The sequence below is a fragment of the Cibotium barometz genome, chromosome 36, assembly GCF_041138505.1.
Source record: "Cibotium barometz isolate CiBa-2024 chromosome 36, ASM4113850v1, whole genome shotgun sequence".
Classification (NCBI taxonomy): domain Eukaryota; kingdom Viridiplantae; phylum Streptophyta; class Polypodiopsida; order Cyatheales; family Cibotiaceae; genus Cibotium; species Cibotium barometz.
In genome coordinates, this window is record NC_141081.1 from 1,821,444 (window position 1) to 1,836,031 (window position 14,588).

The 14,588-nt window shown below is 41.8% G+C and overlaps 1 protein-coding gene across 1 annotated transcript; it reads left to right on the top strand.

Annotated features, from left to right (window-relative positions):
- Nucleotides 1-1,194: 1,194 nt before the first annotated feature.
- EMB1586 (P-loop containing nucleoside triphosphate hydrolases superfamily protein) lies at nucleotides 1,195-3,337 on the top strand. Its single transcript, XM_086775650.1, has one exon. It carries the CDS (start codon nucleotides 1,254-1,256, stop codon nucleotides 3,072-3,074), a length of 1,821 nt encoding a protein of 606 aa, XP_086631776.1. The 5' UTR covers nucleotides 1,195-1,253; the 3' UTR covers nucleotides 3,075-3,337.
- The last annotated feature ends 11,251 nt before the right edge of the window (nucleotides 3,338-14,588 follow it).

Genomic DNA, 14,588 nt, shown 5'->3' on the forward strand with positions numbered 1-14,588 from the left:
CGTCTGATAAACATGTGTGTGATGATGGTTTGTATGCTTATGGAATATTTATTTTACCAATTTATTGTTGGCTATTTTATAGGTGAAGAGGATTCAGAGGATTGGAGAGAAGTCGCATAAATTTATTACTTGGCACACCATTTTTGTAAACAAGCTTTGTATATACATGTACTAGCTTGTGCACATTTTGATTTATTTTGAAAGAGCCATAGTTTATCAAGCATAGACTTGATCTTTAATATTTGGTAAAGCGTGATATGCTTTAAACCCAAGCCTCAATTTATAGGCACTCTATTTTTTAAGATAAGAGAGTGTCGTGCAAGAAAAGCACTCTTTTTGTATTTTTGGAGGCTATGACCTAAATTGGAATAAAGTATCTCGTAAATACTTATGTGTAGGGGAAATTAGGCCATACACACATGAGGGGGGATGATTGCACCCAATCTTGGAGTCTAATCTTTGTGAGCTAAGTATTTTTATTTGTTTTTGAATATTTTGATCATGATCATGTGGTGTTTAATGAATTGTTTGAATTTAAATCAATTCTTGCAAATTTATTTGAATTCTATCTCCCTAGAAATTTAAGATCTGTGACAATTTATCCTATTGACACATTTAGGGCTGAGACCAAGCCACCTATAGGGGGCATTTTTTAAAGTGATCTCACCTCTACATGTGTGAATAAGACAAAGTAAGCCCGCTGAAATGTATCCTAAGGTTATGGAAGCATGCCCCCAAGTAAAATGTTGTTGATGAAAGGTTTTGGAGTATGAACTTCTTCGAAGTCGAGTAGGTCGTCGTTCCTTGGAAAATGATCAATAATGAGCCGTTTTGGGTTGTCATGGATGGCTAGAATGACACACAACAATAGTGGGTACATACAAATAGCGAAAACTTACAGACATGTTAGCGTCAAAAAAGACGTCAGGTGGTCTTCAAGGTGCACACAACACAGGATCATGTTAAAAATAAACTTTTCTTTTTTTAACAAGTGGAAAAAAAGATAACCTTCAAGCTCAATCGGTTATTATTGAAAAACACATAAGTTAATCGATTAATGGGTTTTATAACTAAAATTTGAAAATTTTGAAAAACACATAAGTTAATCGATTAATGGGTTTTATAACTAAAATTTGAAAATTTTGAATCTTTAAAATCAAGGCTAGACAGATTTACACAAAAGGTCCATGACCGGTCATCACCAAAAGAAAGTATCAGGAGAACTAGGAGAATGTAAATGACACAGGACCAAAATGGCGTTGCTACAGACCGCACCCTCTTCTGGCGCCATGCTCCGCCTCTGCACGAACGCCTTTACCCTCTACCCTAACCAGCTAGCTGCAGCGACCCACAAGTTGTTCATGGTCCGAACTCTCGCCTCCTCCTCCCTCGTAGACAGAAAAACACGCTCTCCTTCTTCCAGCCCTGCTCCTTCCACTTCCTCCTTCGGCTTGTCTTTGGAGAGCTTGGAAGCTTATGCAAACAAGCTAGCGGAGCGCAACAAGCAGCAGAAGAGGGCGCCTATCAAGAGGAGGTCGACCAAGCGTCCCGCTCCACCTCCATCCCCGGAGCCCAAATCCTTCCAATTGCTGGCCCTCTCCTCGCTCGTCAAAGCGAGGCTCCGGCAGTTGGATCTAGAGGTGCCCACCGATGTACAGACTGTGGCCATTCCTGTTCTTCTCGGAGGTGAAGATGCCGCCATTCAGTCATACACAGGGTCTGGTAAAACCCTAGCTTACCTCCTCCCCATCCTCAGCAGGGTAGGGCCCTTGAAGAAACCCTCGGCTAGCGATGTGGAAGAGCTACCGATGTCCAAGCAAGGGATTGAAGCCGTGGTGGTCGCCCCTTCTAGAGAGCTTGCGATGCAGATTGTCCGCGAGGCCGAAAGGATTCTTGGCACAGACCACAGGAAGACCGTGCAGCAGCTGGTGGGCGGGGCCAACCGCAGCAGACAAGAGGAAGCTCTCAGGAAAAACAAGCCGGCCATTGTTGTGGGTACCCCCGGGCGCATCTCTGAGATCAGCCGTGACGGTAAGCTCCATACCCACACCTGCCGTTTCTTGATTCTAGATGAAGCGGATGAATTGCTCTCCATTCAGTTCCGGGAAGATATGCGTAGAATCCTAGAGCATGTGGGTAGGCGGAAGTCTGCTGCCGCACCACAGCATAGGCCTGGTCCCCGCGAAAGCACGACAAGTAATCCTAACGCTAACCCGAACTCCAGAGAAGCCTCAAGAGCTTCCGAAAGAGTCAAAGACACCACAACAGCTCCACAGAATGATCTCCCTGATTCCGGTGGAACCGGAAAAGCTAGTCCTAACTTGAAAGAAACACGAAAAGATCTAGAAAGAGTGGAACGCCAGACTGTTCTTGTATCTGCTACTATGCCCGCCGCGGTCTTGCGTGCAGCTGCAGAATGGGGTCAAAAGCCTTTGCTTGTGAAGGGGAAAACTGTCATAGATGTTGAGAATGCTCCTGCCAGGGATCTATCCCAGCCAGCTCCAGAAGATGTTCGGGGAGTGAAAGAGAGCATGCCGCCTTCTCTCCAGCATTTCTTTGCAGTGTGTCAGCTGCAACACAAAGTGGACACTGCACGAAAGTGCATTCATGCAGTGGGTGCAAAGTCTGTGATTGTTTTTATGAATCACCCTCGCCGCCTGAAGGATACCGTCTTCAAGTTTGAAGCTAGGGGCATTACGGCAGCTGCATTGCATGGTGAGCTTGGCAAGTTGGAAAGGACCAACACTCTGGCAGCATTCAGAAATGGGAAGATCAGGGTGTTGGTGACAAGTGAAGTTGGGGCAAGGGGCATTGATGTTCCTGAATGTGATCTCGTTGTGAACCTTGAACTTCCCACAGACATGACCCACTACGCCCATCGAGCAGGCAGAACCGGAAGACTTGGTAGAAAAGGTACAGTAGTGTCAATTTGTGAGGAAAATGAAGCATTCGTTCTCAAGAAATTCCAGAGGCAGCTAGGTGTGCATATTGAAGAGTGCGAGTTTGTGAAAGGAGGGCTGGTTTCGAGCAAAGAGTCGGCCACCAACCCAGCACCAGCCCTAGTGAAAGCATAGGCTATTAGCTGTGTGACCAAGCCTGAACAACCCAGCTGGTGTGTGCTGTTGCCGGGCAGAAGTGGAAGTTTTTAGGCTATCAGTCCCATGGAGCAAACCTACACTTTCAGTCCACCTTAAACTTGATAAATGACATCGATGTAGAGGAATTTTTTTGGTCCCTTAAGCTGGTGATTTCCAAGGGGCAGTTCTTGTGAGAGTGGATTGAGAGCTCTTTCTTTTTGTAAAGAAAGTGGAAAGTGTCTACAACTTTGTCACGCCCATATTCTGAGCAGTTGTGATTTGTTAGTCGTGGAGTAGTGTGTCGATATGCACTAGCTAGATGTGGTAGTTCTTGCTGTTCTTTATCTTGCACTATAATGGGCAGGTGCCTTCACATGCACCTCTCTCTCTCTCTTTCTCTCTCTCTCTTTCTCTCTTATTGGGCCACAGATTTGGCTAGAGACCTTCATGGTCTTCATGTGATGTATTTGGTCTCATAGGTCACCTTGGTGTTTTGCGAACACTAATATGATTTTCTCTCTCTCTCTCTCTCTCTCTCTCTCTCTCTCTCTCTCTCTCTCATGGACAGACAGGTATTGGGTCAGTGAGAATAACAGCCAAGAGTCATGAAACCCCAAAGGTTGCCCAACTTGAAAGGCAAACATCATTGCCCCTCACACAGAGAGGCGCCTTACAGGCCAATGACGATAGCTTGGTAGAAATATCTCTTTCCTTGTGAGTTGCTCATGTGTTTCTTTTGCGTTTGTAGTGTATATCTTGTTTTTTCCATGGTCAGGTTGTTTTGCTGTCTGGGTATGGTTCGTTAAATAGCAAGAATGAAAAGAAAGAGTCTATATATTTGTGTTTGCTTGGGAATTGCAGCAAAAAAATACAGCGTGTTTCCTAGAGTTCGCTTATTTCAGTGATGAGCTCATTGTTGGAATGCAAACAAATCTTAGTGACGAGTAGTTAGGTGTAATGCCTAGCATCAAAGAATGAACTAGACCATGGCCGGCATATTACTTGAGGCTTCCTATGGGCGGCCTTGGATAGGGACGCTATGGGTATTGACTTATCGGCACTTATTGTGTGGGTGTTGTGTTAAAATATGTGGATCTCATGTGTTGTGCAGGAATTGGGGTCCATTTTATTAAGTTGTCTTTTATCAAAATGCTAGTTGTGATGCTTCATGTAGGTCGTAGTGCTTTATGGCTGCCCTATAGAAAGGCCCCTCTTCCATCTTGTTGTAATCATCCATTGTTCAGTGCATATTGCTAACTCTATCTTCTGGTGAGTACGACCCATTGTAAACCTCTTGCTAATATCAAGGTGATCTTGTCTGCAATCTCTCTCTCTCTCTCTCTCTCTCTCTCTCATGTTCATGCTTTCGCGTGTGCACTCCAACACGGTATCATCGCTCTTAAGGGTTTGTGGAATATTGTCCAGGGTAGTGAGAAGCCCGAGTGTCTTCAAAACTTGAGGCATTGGACGCAGGTTTAGGAGGATGAATTTCTTGCGGAGCTTGAAGACTAGGAGGATCGTGATTCTAAGGCGCACTCGGCACTTGTGCGGACCATTACGAAGGACGTCTCATTGGCCGTGCAAACCCTTGGCAGTGCACATGAAGTATGGGCCAAGTTGGCAAATCTCTATGCTTGGGATTCCTTGATGTGGGTAGTTTCTTTGCAAGTTCAACTTTATAGTCTATTGTTCCGGCGGGCAGTTTTATGCAGTCATTTCTTATAAAGGCCAAGGTCATCCATAACCAATTACTGGCAATGGGTGCTGCCTTGTCCTCTACTCAGTTGGCTACACTAATCCTCATGAAGCTTCCTCTAGACTACGATGTGGTTTCTCGAGCTTTGCGGTGGCAGGTCACAAAAAGCAAAGCAAGCTAGATTTTGATGCCCTCAGCTCCCTTCTCTTGGAAGAAGAGTTCGTCTCATAGGCTAAGGTTAGGGCATCTCTTAATAGTTAGGATCAAGCACTTGCTACAATGCAAAAGAAAGTTCGGAGCCGGTGCTATTCTTGTGGGAAGAAAAGTCACTTGGCAAAGGATTGTTTGTCCAAGAAGAAGGACAAAGCCAAGGTCAAGGAAAAGTCTTCATCAACGAAGAAGGGCAAGGACAAAGAACAGGAAAGTGACTGTGATTCTTCTACTGGCACTTCCAACGCTCCTAGGGCCATCCCGACTGAGGAGGACCTGGACGGTGTGCTTCTCTAGCCATTAAGGACCGGTTTCTCGCCATGTGCATCCAGCCAAAGAAGGCTTGTGGGTTGTGAGTAGCTCCTAATATTGGTATATGTTAAAAAATAAAAAATAAAAAAATCTGGCAGGCAATGTGAACTTTGCTTAGTGTAGCACATATTGTGGACTAGATGTGTTCCAAGTTTATTGTCCGAGGTTTTGGGACATGGTGTGTTCACAATCCGTTGTTGGAGATTATGGGCTGGTATGTCTGTCAGCTAATCATTCTATACTACTTGGGAGTTAACTGCACACTGGTGTGGGAATTCAGAGCCAAGCAGATTTCTTTGCTGTTCAGGGTGGCATTATGTTTTGAGGAGACAGGTTGGGAGGTGCATCCTCCGCTAGTATCTGCAGCACTGGGGTGTCCATGGTCGCATCTTCATCAGACATTTGCACACTATGAGCTGCAGAGGGGGTGTTAAAATATTTGCATCTCATGTGTTGTGCAGGAAGTGGGTCTATATAAGGGTTGGCCATTTTAGTAAGTTCTTTATTAATGCTAGTTGTGATGCTTCATGCAATCATAACATAAAGAAAAGAGTACATACTATTAGAAGGAAAAATACTCTTATATTAAAACATACAAGCAAACACACACAAGAGAAGAAAAGCACATAAGAGAGATCAGTGGTTGAATTTTGTTCTATAACTCTTCTCTTCTCTATAACTATAACATAAAGAAAAGATTACATACTATAAGGGAAAGTACTTTACTACTAAAATATACAAGGTTGATCCATAGTGTGAATCTGACTACATGAGCTGGCACTATGATCATTCCATAACTATGAATTTTGTTTTATACCTCTTCTCTTCTCTACAACCATAACATAAAGAAAAGAGTACATACTATAGGGGAGAGTACTCTACTACTAAGACATACAAGGTCGATCCATAGATGAACCCTGATTACATGAGCTGGCATTATGACTATGTCGTAACTCTAGGAAACCAAAGTGGCTCTCTCACAGTCTGTAAACCATTGGCAGCATGTCACTCATAATCTCACCAATAAGTCCGTGGAATAAGTGTAGAGCTTTCATCCTGACATGCCATTATCTATATGCACACTAGTTGAGCTTGATATCTCAATACTCCCCCTCAAGCTTAACTCCATACCGTGCATTCTTGGTAAAGCTCCTGAACCTTTGGAGCTACTTTGTACCAAATACTTCTATGAAGATATCAACCTTTGTGTTGACATAAGCCAAATCCACATCACTTGCTAGAACCTTCTCCCTCACAAAATGATAGTGTACCTTAATGTGCTTCATCCTAGCATGATACAATAGGTTGCTAGGCAATTGTATGCTGCTCATTATCACGATAAATGATAATTGCACTATCCATGGACTCACCCATATCAACAAGTAGCTTCTACAACCAAGCTACCTCACATGTTGTGATAGTAGCGCCTTGTTCTCAGTCTCTGTACTTGATAAACCAACTATTGGTTGCTGCTTGCTACTCCAAGTAACATCAGTACTCCCAAAAGAAAACATAAAATTGCTAGTGGATCTCATGTATGAGACGCTACCAACCCAATTTGCATTTGTATACCCATGTACATGTACCTTTACTCTAGCATCATAAAAAAGCAAAAGTCCATAAGTTATTGTGAACTTTATGTACTTCAGTATTCTCCTAGCTGGCATCCAAGTGTGGCTTGCTCGGGGCTTACATAAACTGATTTAACAATCCAACAACATAACTCAAATCTAGCTTGGTGATATTTATGTAAATCAAACTTGATACAATGCGCATATACACAATAGGGTCCTTCAAAAGATCACCTATATCTACAGTTGATTTTGTGCACTAAGATTGGCTTACAATCCATCATCTCGTACTTGGACAACATGTCCATCTTGCCTCTACGAAAGCTAAACTCCCTACATGTCTTTTTTTATAAGACACATTTTCATCTTGATGCACCAAGTATGGTACTTAGATCTATAAAACTTGTATGACTTATCAAACATTTTTTTCACCATATTTGCCATGGTACGCAATCTCTCTCTCTCTCTCTCTCTCTCTCTCACACACACACACACACACACACACACAATGTCTCCTAATTACACAAATAGGGAAGTCCTTTATAGCTTTAGGACTTTACAATAGAGCTAGTTGTCACAACAAAGAACTGCACTCAAGAATCCCTTCACCAAAAAGATGAAGATGAGTGTATAGAACTTTGTCCACCCCAAGTAATTTGACTTTACTTTGGTCTTGAAATTTTTCATTAAACCTTTGGCTAATGAAATTTGAGCTTTGGTTTTAGTGTGTAAAATTTTAGGCATTGTGATGAACACATGAAATACACACTTGAACCTTTATTCTTTTCACTGAGAAATGCAAAAAATGTAATGCTCTCTTTATATCTCTAGAGCATGTACAATATGATTTTCACAAGATATGCTCTAGATTACTCTCCCCACAAAGATATTATACCAAGATTTGATGAACCCCTTTATCACAAAGGTTTGTTAAAGGGTTTAAAGCCACTAAGGTTTAAATCTTTAGAACCTTCCTCTTTAAAAAAACAAACAGTTGAACCTTCCTCAATCTCAACGCTAGCTTCTTAGATTGCACATCGAGGATCGTATCTTGTGCATGAGAAGGCATGAAGGCTGCCTCAATTACTGCAAAAAGCTAGCATACTATCCTCAGTCTCATAACTGTTGTAGAGAAGTTCTTTGTGAGCTTTGAGCCCAAGCTAATCCAGCTCATGTTGATATATCAAGCTCAACCAGAGTTGACACTCGTGCGACATGCTTGAGTGATGTTCCACATTTATATCACTGGCGCGTTTAGTAGCCGATACGACGGATCTTCACTAGTGATTCTATAGCTGGACTACATCTACAAAGTCCACCCACCGAGTTATGCCATACTTATCTTGCTAGCTCACTTATTTAGTGTGTTCACATTATGGACTGCTTGTATATAGTACTCTAGTACTTATGTTGGTTTTTCACTTACCTTTTGTAGCCTTCTTTTGAGAGAAAGAGAAAGAAGAAGATTTTAGCCTTCCATCTTTGTGTGTGCGTTATCCATTGCTGTGTGAGTGTGTGTGTGCGCTTGCAAGAGCTTAAGCTCTCTCTCCTCCCCCAAATCTTTTCATGGTATCAGAGCCTGGTTCAAGCTATGAAGACAAAGGAAGCAGTACATGGGTAAGAGCATCACCATATCTTTCCCTTCTTATCTGGGTACAACACCCCCTAGGTAGCTCTGGGAAGCTACACATCTCTGATTGAGGAGCTGTCACTCGTAGGCATGGAGGTGCATGTTTTGTGCGCATTACTTTTTATTAAAAACTTTGAGGGCCAAATTCACATTTTGGCCTCCGTTCAGCCACTGTAAGGTGTTTCTGGTAGTTTTGAGAAGTTTTGGTTAAGAACTGTTTCTACTCGAAACCTAGTTATTACAGTGCAGCAATGCATTTTGAAAGTGTAGACAATGTTTGCACATGTATTGTTGATCTTGGGTGTATGTATATGTACTCTGGTCACATTTGGTGACATACAAGTTGTGTAGAAGTACTGCTGGCAGTAGAAGATACTGCTGTGTTACAGGTTGTATAAAAAAAATCTCAGTTTGTAGGTTTCTTGTTGTTGCAGCAAACATGTGTGACACACTCAATCAGATTGTCAATGAGAAGGTGGACAAGAACAACTTCCATTCTTGGAAGTTTAGAATGACTAATTTCCTGATGGGGTAAAAGATTTTGGGACTATGTTGAAGGACATATTGCAGTCAGGGAGAATGTTCCCAACTTTCAGGACTTAGTGATCATAGAAGAAAAGTCTCTTAGTGAGGAATCTTCTTTAAAAAACAAGAACATAATAGAATAGGCCTTCTACTCCAATTCAGGTAGAGGTAGAGGTAGAGGTCGTGGCTGAGGCCAAGGTGGTGGTCGACAAGGAAAGCAGAATTATGGACAACAATAGTCCAATGATTCACAACATCAACAATCACACGTACGTGGAAGAGGCTAGTGTTAAGGTAGGGGGAGCCAAAGAGGCCATGGCAATTGGAACAGATAACAATCATGACAAGTTCCAGAGATTGCTATCATTGTGACAAACCATGTCATTTTTATGAACACAAGGTGCAGGTGTTGTGGCCCATATAAATATTTGGCACAAATGTATTAGTCATGTAAACGCGCAATGATTGAAGTCCATGTAGAAATTTGAAATTGTTATAGGTTTGCCAAAGTTTAAGGTGGATGGAATCCATAAGGCTTACAAAGCATGTTGATTTGGGAAGCAAACAATGTATTTCCACATGATAAAAATGTAAGCAAGAGAGCGCTTGATGTGGTGCAATACTCAGATGTATGGGGGCCAAAACAAAGATGGCATTGATGGGAGGATGTCACTATTTATGTATTTTTCATGGATGACCACACAAGGAAGGTGGGTGTGTACTTCATGTGAAAGAGAAAAGTGAAGTGTTTACTCACTTTCAGAATGTTGGCTAAAAAATAAATAAGTTTATAGATTAAGTGCATGAGGTGAGTTGGAGGGGGAGAATATTTCTCCAACAAGTTAAATAGGTATTTGAAAAAGCATGGAATTAAGAGGCAATTTACATGCAGGTACACTGTGTAGCAAAATGGTATTGTTGATGAGAGAAAGTACATGCATATTACAAAAGTTGCTCGTGCATTAATGGCTGTGAAGATCATGCCTCATCATTATTGGGCTAAAGCCGTTACGACTGTAGTTTAAATAATGAACAGGACTCCCATAACAATAGTGCATAGTATGACTCTTGAGGAGAAGTACAGTGGTAGAAAACCAGATTTGTCACACTTGGAAGTTTTTGGATGCATTGCATATGTACATATCCTTGATGAGCTACGCAATAAGCTAGAACCGAAGGCTAAAAAATGTGTTTTCATTGGTTACTCCCTTTGAGAAAAAGGGATACATATGTTACAATCCTATCACATGTGAGATGAGGGTCAGCAAGGATATTGTATTTAATGAGATGAGCAGCTGGTATACTGATGTAAAAGACTTGATTGGGATTGATGCATAAGAATTGGTGGTTGCACAAAATGCAAGTCAACAATCATAGTCATTGAGTTGATTGAGAGAGTTCTCTAGCAGTAGTGGGTCTATGATAGATCATCGAGTGGCAGGTTGCATTAGAATGTCAGTCCTACAAATTCAGTAGATGCATCACATAAAGGCAAAGAGAAGGTCCTTGGTATGTCTGACATTTTAGTAGGGCATTCATTTGTTGATGGAGACTCTAGTAGCTCAAAGTAGAGCCTTGCCGAGGAGTTTGGGATTCCAGCTACTATCACAACACCTGATGTTAGGAAGACAAAGGCAGCTGCAAGGAGACCAAGGATAGTTCTAGGACCATGCAGATTGAATAGAGTCAAAAACCTTGCTTTTAGAGATTCATGTATAATGGTTATGTAGCTCACCATTATGCATACATAGCAAAGGTTGTGCAAGATGTTGAACCCACATGTTTTGAGGATGTTGTTGGGCATACAAATTGGGATATAGCCATGGATGAAGAAATGGCTGCATTGGATGCAAATAAGACATGGGAATTGGTGCCTTTACCTGAAGGTAAAAGGTCATTGGATGTAAGTGGGTGTACAAAGTGAAGCACAACTCAGATGGAAGCATTAATAGGTACAAAGCTAGATTGGTTTGCTAAAGGTTATGCTCAGACCTACGGCATTGATTATGAGAAGACATACAGCCCCGTTGCCAAGATGGCAACTTTGAGAGCTGTAATTATAGTGGTTGCATCAAAATGTTGGGTCTTACATTAGATGGATGTAAAGAATGCATTCTTGCGTGGTGAGTTACAAGAAGAAGTGTATTTATACCAGCTACATGGTTATGAGGATTTGAGTTACCCAGATTATGTGTGCATGCTACGTAAAGCCCTGTGTGATGTGAAACAGACACCAAGAGCATGACACGACAAAATCACCAAGTATCTTGTTACCATTGGCTTTCATATGGCGGCAGATGCAGATCATTTACTCTATAAGAAAAAGACTGATAAGGGGATTGTCGACATTACCATTTATGTGGATGACTTGATTGTTAGGGGTGACAAAGAGAAGGAAGTTGAGCATGTTGAGCATGTGAAGGGTCACCTCAAGCAGAAGTTTGACATGAAGGATTTAGGTGAGTTAAGATACTTTCTTAGCATTGAGGTCATGAGGACACCTGAGGGCATATGGCTGTCACGATGACAATATCCTTTGGATATGTTGTTAAGTATGAATGGCTGTAAGCCCATTTTTGTACCACTAGATCAAAATGGCAAGCTGAGTCCAATCGGTAACTCTACTTTTGAAACTGAAATGTCCCATAATTTGCGGGTTGATGATCGAGTGGTTAATGGGGATGGATTGTAAATCCACTGGTGGCACATTAGGAATTTTTTGAGGTCATTTTTGGGCCTTGTAAGGAAGTTTGTTTGGAATATTCCCTCCAAAAAGGGGCACCGGATAAAATTTTTGCAAACGAACTCCAAATTTGTCGGACCTCACATATTTAGATTCTACTCTTCAAAAGCACGATAGGGTTCGGAGAAGGGACAAGATAGATACCTAGAAGATTCCTTTTTGCCTGGGGGTAACGTGAATCTTCCCCAGGCAAAAAGGAATCTTCTAGGTATCTATCTTGTCCCTTTTTCGAACCCTATCGTGTTATATATCAATGGATAGCTTTTAAAGAGAAGAATCTAAATATGTGAGGTCCGACAAATTTGGAGTTCGTTTGCAAAAATTTTATCCGGTGCCCCCTTTTTGGAGGGAATATTTCGGTCAAACATCCTTACAAGGCCCAAAAATGACCTCAAAAAATTCCTAATGCTTATGCTGGTTTGGAAAAAGGTCCAGGGGCTTTCCTTAAACTTGAATGAAGTGTTCTAGTTGATAAGTTTGGGAAAGAATAAATGAAAAGAATACAATTGCGATGTTGGAGAATCCCACCTTGTATAAGAAGATAGTGGGTAGCTTGATCTACATGACAATCACCAGGCTAGACTTGAACTACACAGTTGGGTTGGAGAGCCAGCTTATGCAGGTTCCTCGAAAAGGTTCCTCGAAAACTGCATTTGGATGGTGTGAGGCGCACATTACTCTACGTGAGGTCTACTGTGGATTATGATATCTTTTATGAGGTTGGTATAGAGTTGTAGGTGTATGGATACACTGATGCAGATTAGGCTGGTAGCATCTTGGACAGAAGATCTACTAGTGGATTTATGTTTTCCTTTGGGAGTGGTGCTATTACTTGGAGCAGTAAGAAGCAACCAAAAGTGTCCTTGTCAAGTACAGAGGCAGAGTATAGGGGTGCTACGATGGTAGCACGTGACATAGCTTGCATGTGGGCAGGCAAGTTGTCATTTATTGTGACTACCTTAGTAGCATACAATTGGCTAGGAACCCAGTGTTTCATGCACGGACCAAACACATAGAGGTCCACTATCACTTCATGAGAGAGAGGCCTTGGGGCGGCAAGAGATATTGATCTCATGTACATCCGCATAGAGGAGTAGATTGCTAACATTTTTACCAAGGCCTTGGGAGTTGAGAAGCTTCGCAGATTCCTCAGTATGCTTGGAGTCTTGGAGATGGAGTTGAGCTTGAGGGGAGTGTTGAGATGTCAAGCTCAACCAGAGTTGACACTCACGATATTCATGGGGTGATGTTCCACATTTATATCACTGGCACATTTGAGATGTCAAGCTCAACCAGAGTTAACACTCACGATATTCATGGGGTGACGTTCCACATTTATATCACTGGCACATTTGGTAGCTGACATGACGGATCTTTACCAATGATTCTATCATTAGACTACACCTACATAGTCCACCCACCGAGTTATGTCATACTTATCTTGTTAGCTCACCTATTTAGCATGTTTATATTATGGACCACTTGTACATAGTTTTCTAGTACTTATGTTGCTTTTTCACTTACCTTTTGTAGCCTTCTTTTGAGAGAAAGGGGAAGAAGAAGATTTTAGCCTTCCATCTTTGTGTGTGTGTTATCCATTGCTGTGTGAGTGTGTGTGCTTGCAAGAGCTCAAGATCTATCTTCTTTCCCCAAATCTTTTCAACCCACATAGATCTTATCATTGAAGGCTCGATTAGCTAAGATTTTTGCACACACATCCAACCACTGAGTTGCACAAGTCTTCAAAGATGAAAAGGGAGCTGCTATCCAGCGGGCTTTCTTACTTTACTCCTCTGACAAGAGGTGGTCGTTCACACACACAGAGGAGCTCACCTATTGGAGGAAGAGGTCACAGTTTTGCATGCTGTCTTTGGAAAGAGTGCTCCAAAGTGCCACTCCATGAAGCAATGCAAGAGAATGCAATCTTCACAAAGAAGCTAGTATACTCACAAAGAGATGGACTGATTTGACACCTTTCACTTCAAAGTGCCACCCAATGAAGAAAATAAAGCTACAAGACTATTCCCCTCCCTCAAAATAGTGTGTGCCACCCATACCAATGCAATGAGAAGAGTACACACAGTGTAAAGCAATGCTCACCAAGCAACCAATGCTCACAATGAATCTCTCACCAACTTCAACTTAAGGATGAGAAAGAATGCTTGTGAACACATCGCATACACCCACATACATAGATGCATCCTATCAACACATGAAGGACCACACTCCCATGGAAATGAGCTCTGATACAATGGTAAAAGACATGATAGAGCTTGATCATAAAGAGATGAGGTGCAATCCATTATGAGTGATTGACACTACCTCAAGCTATCATCAATGTGCTAAACACATAAACAAGCTTCACAATCATAAATGAATGTGACCCAAGAGCAATGGAATGTGCTCAAGAGCCACCACATAGGCATAAACATGAAAGGAATGTAAAATGGATACAATACCATACAAAATAGAGAGTATGTTCCACAAAGGACCACTTAGTAAATTAAGCACTAAGCAAGTACACAAAGTAGGCTCTCTACACCACCAAGTGAGTGTGATAGCCTTGATTTATAGGTCTCCAAGGAGGACTAGAAATCCTCCACTTCCCCTCAATCTTCTCCACCTCCCCTCCATTAAGGTGAGTACCTTGGATCAAGGAGATTCTACCTAGACATTACGCCTAGTAACTCAAGTGAATAGAGACTTATGACCTTAGACTAATTGTCTTAGGTACCACAAAATATTTTCCACTAAGGTTTGCACTAAATATGGATGCTTAGCGATCACATAAATTCTAACACTTTTCAGTGTTGTAAGGTTGGTT

Excerpts from the sequence above, each read along its gene's own strand:
- EMB1586 (XM_086775650.1), top strand. The coding sequence starts at position 1,254 with ATGGCGTTGCTACAGACCGCACCCTCTTCTGGCGCCATGCTCCGCCTC.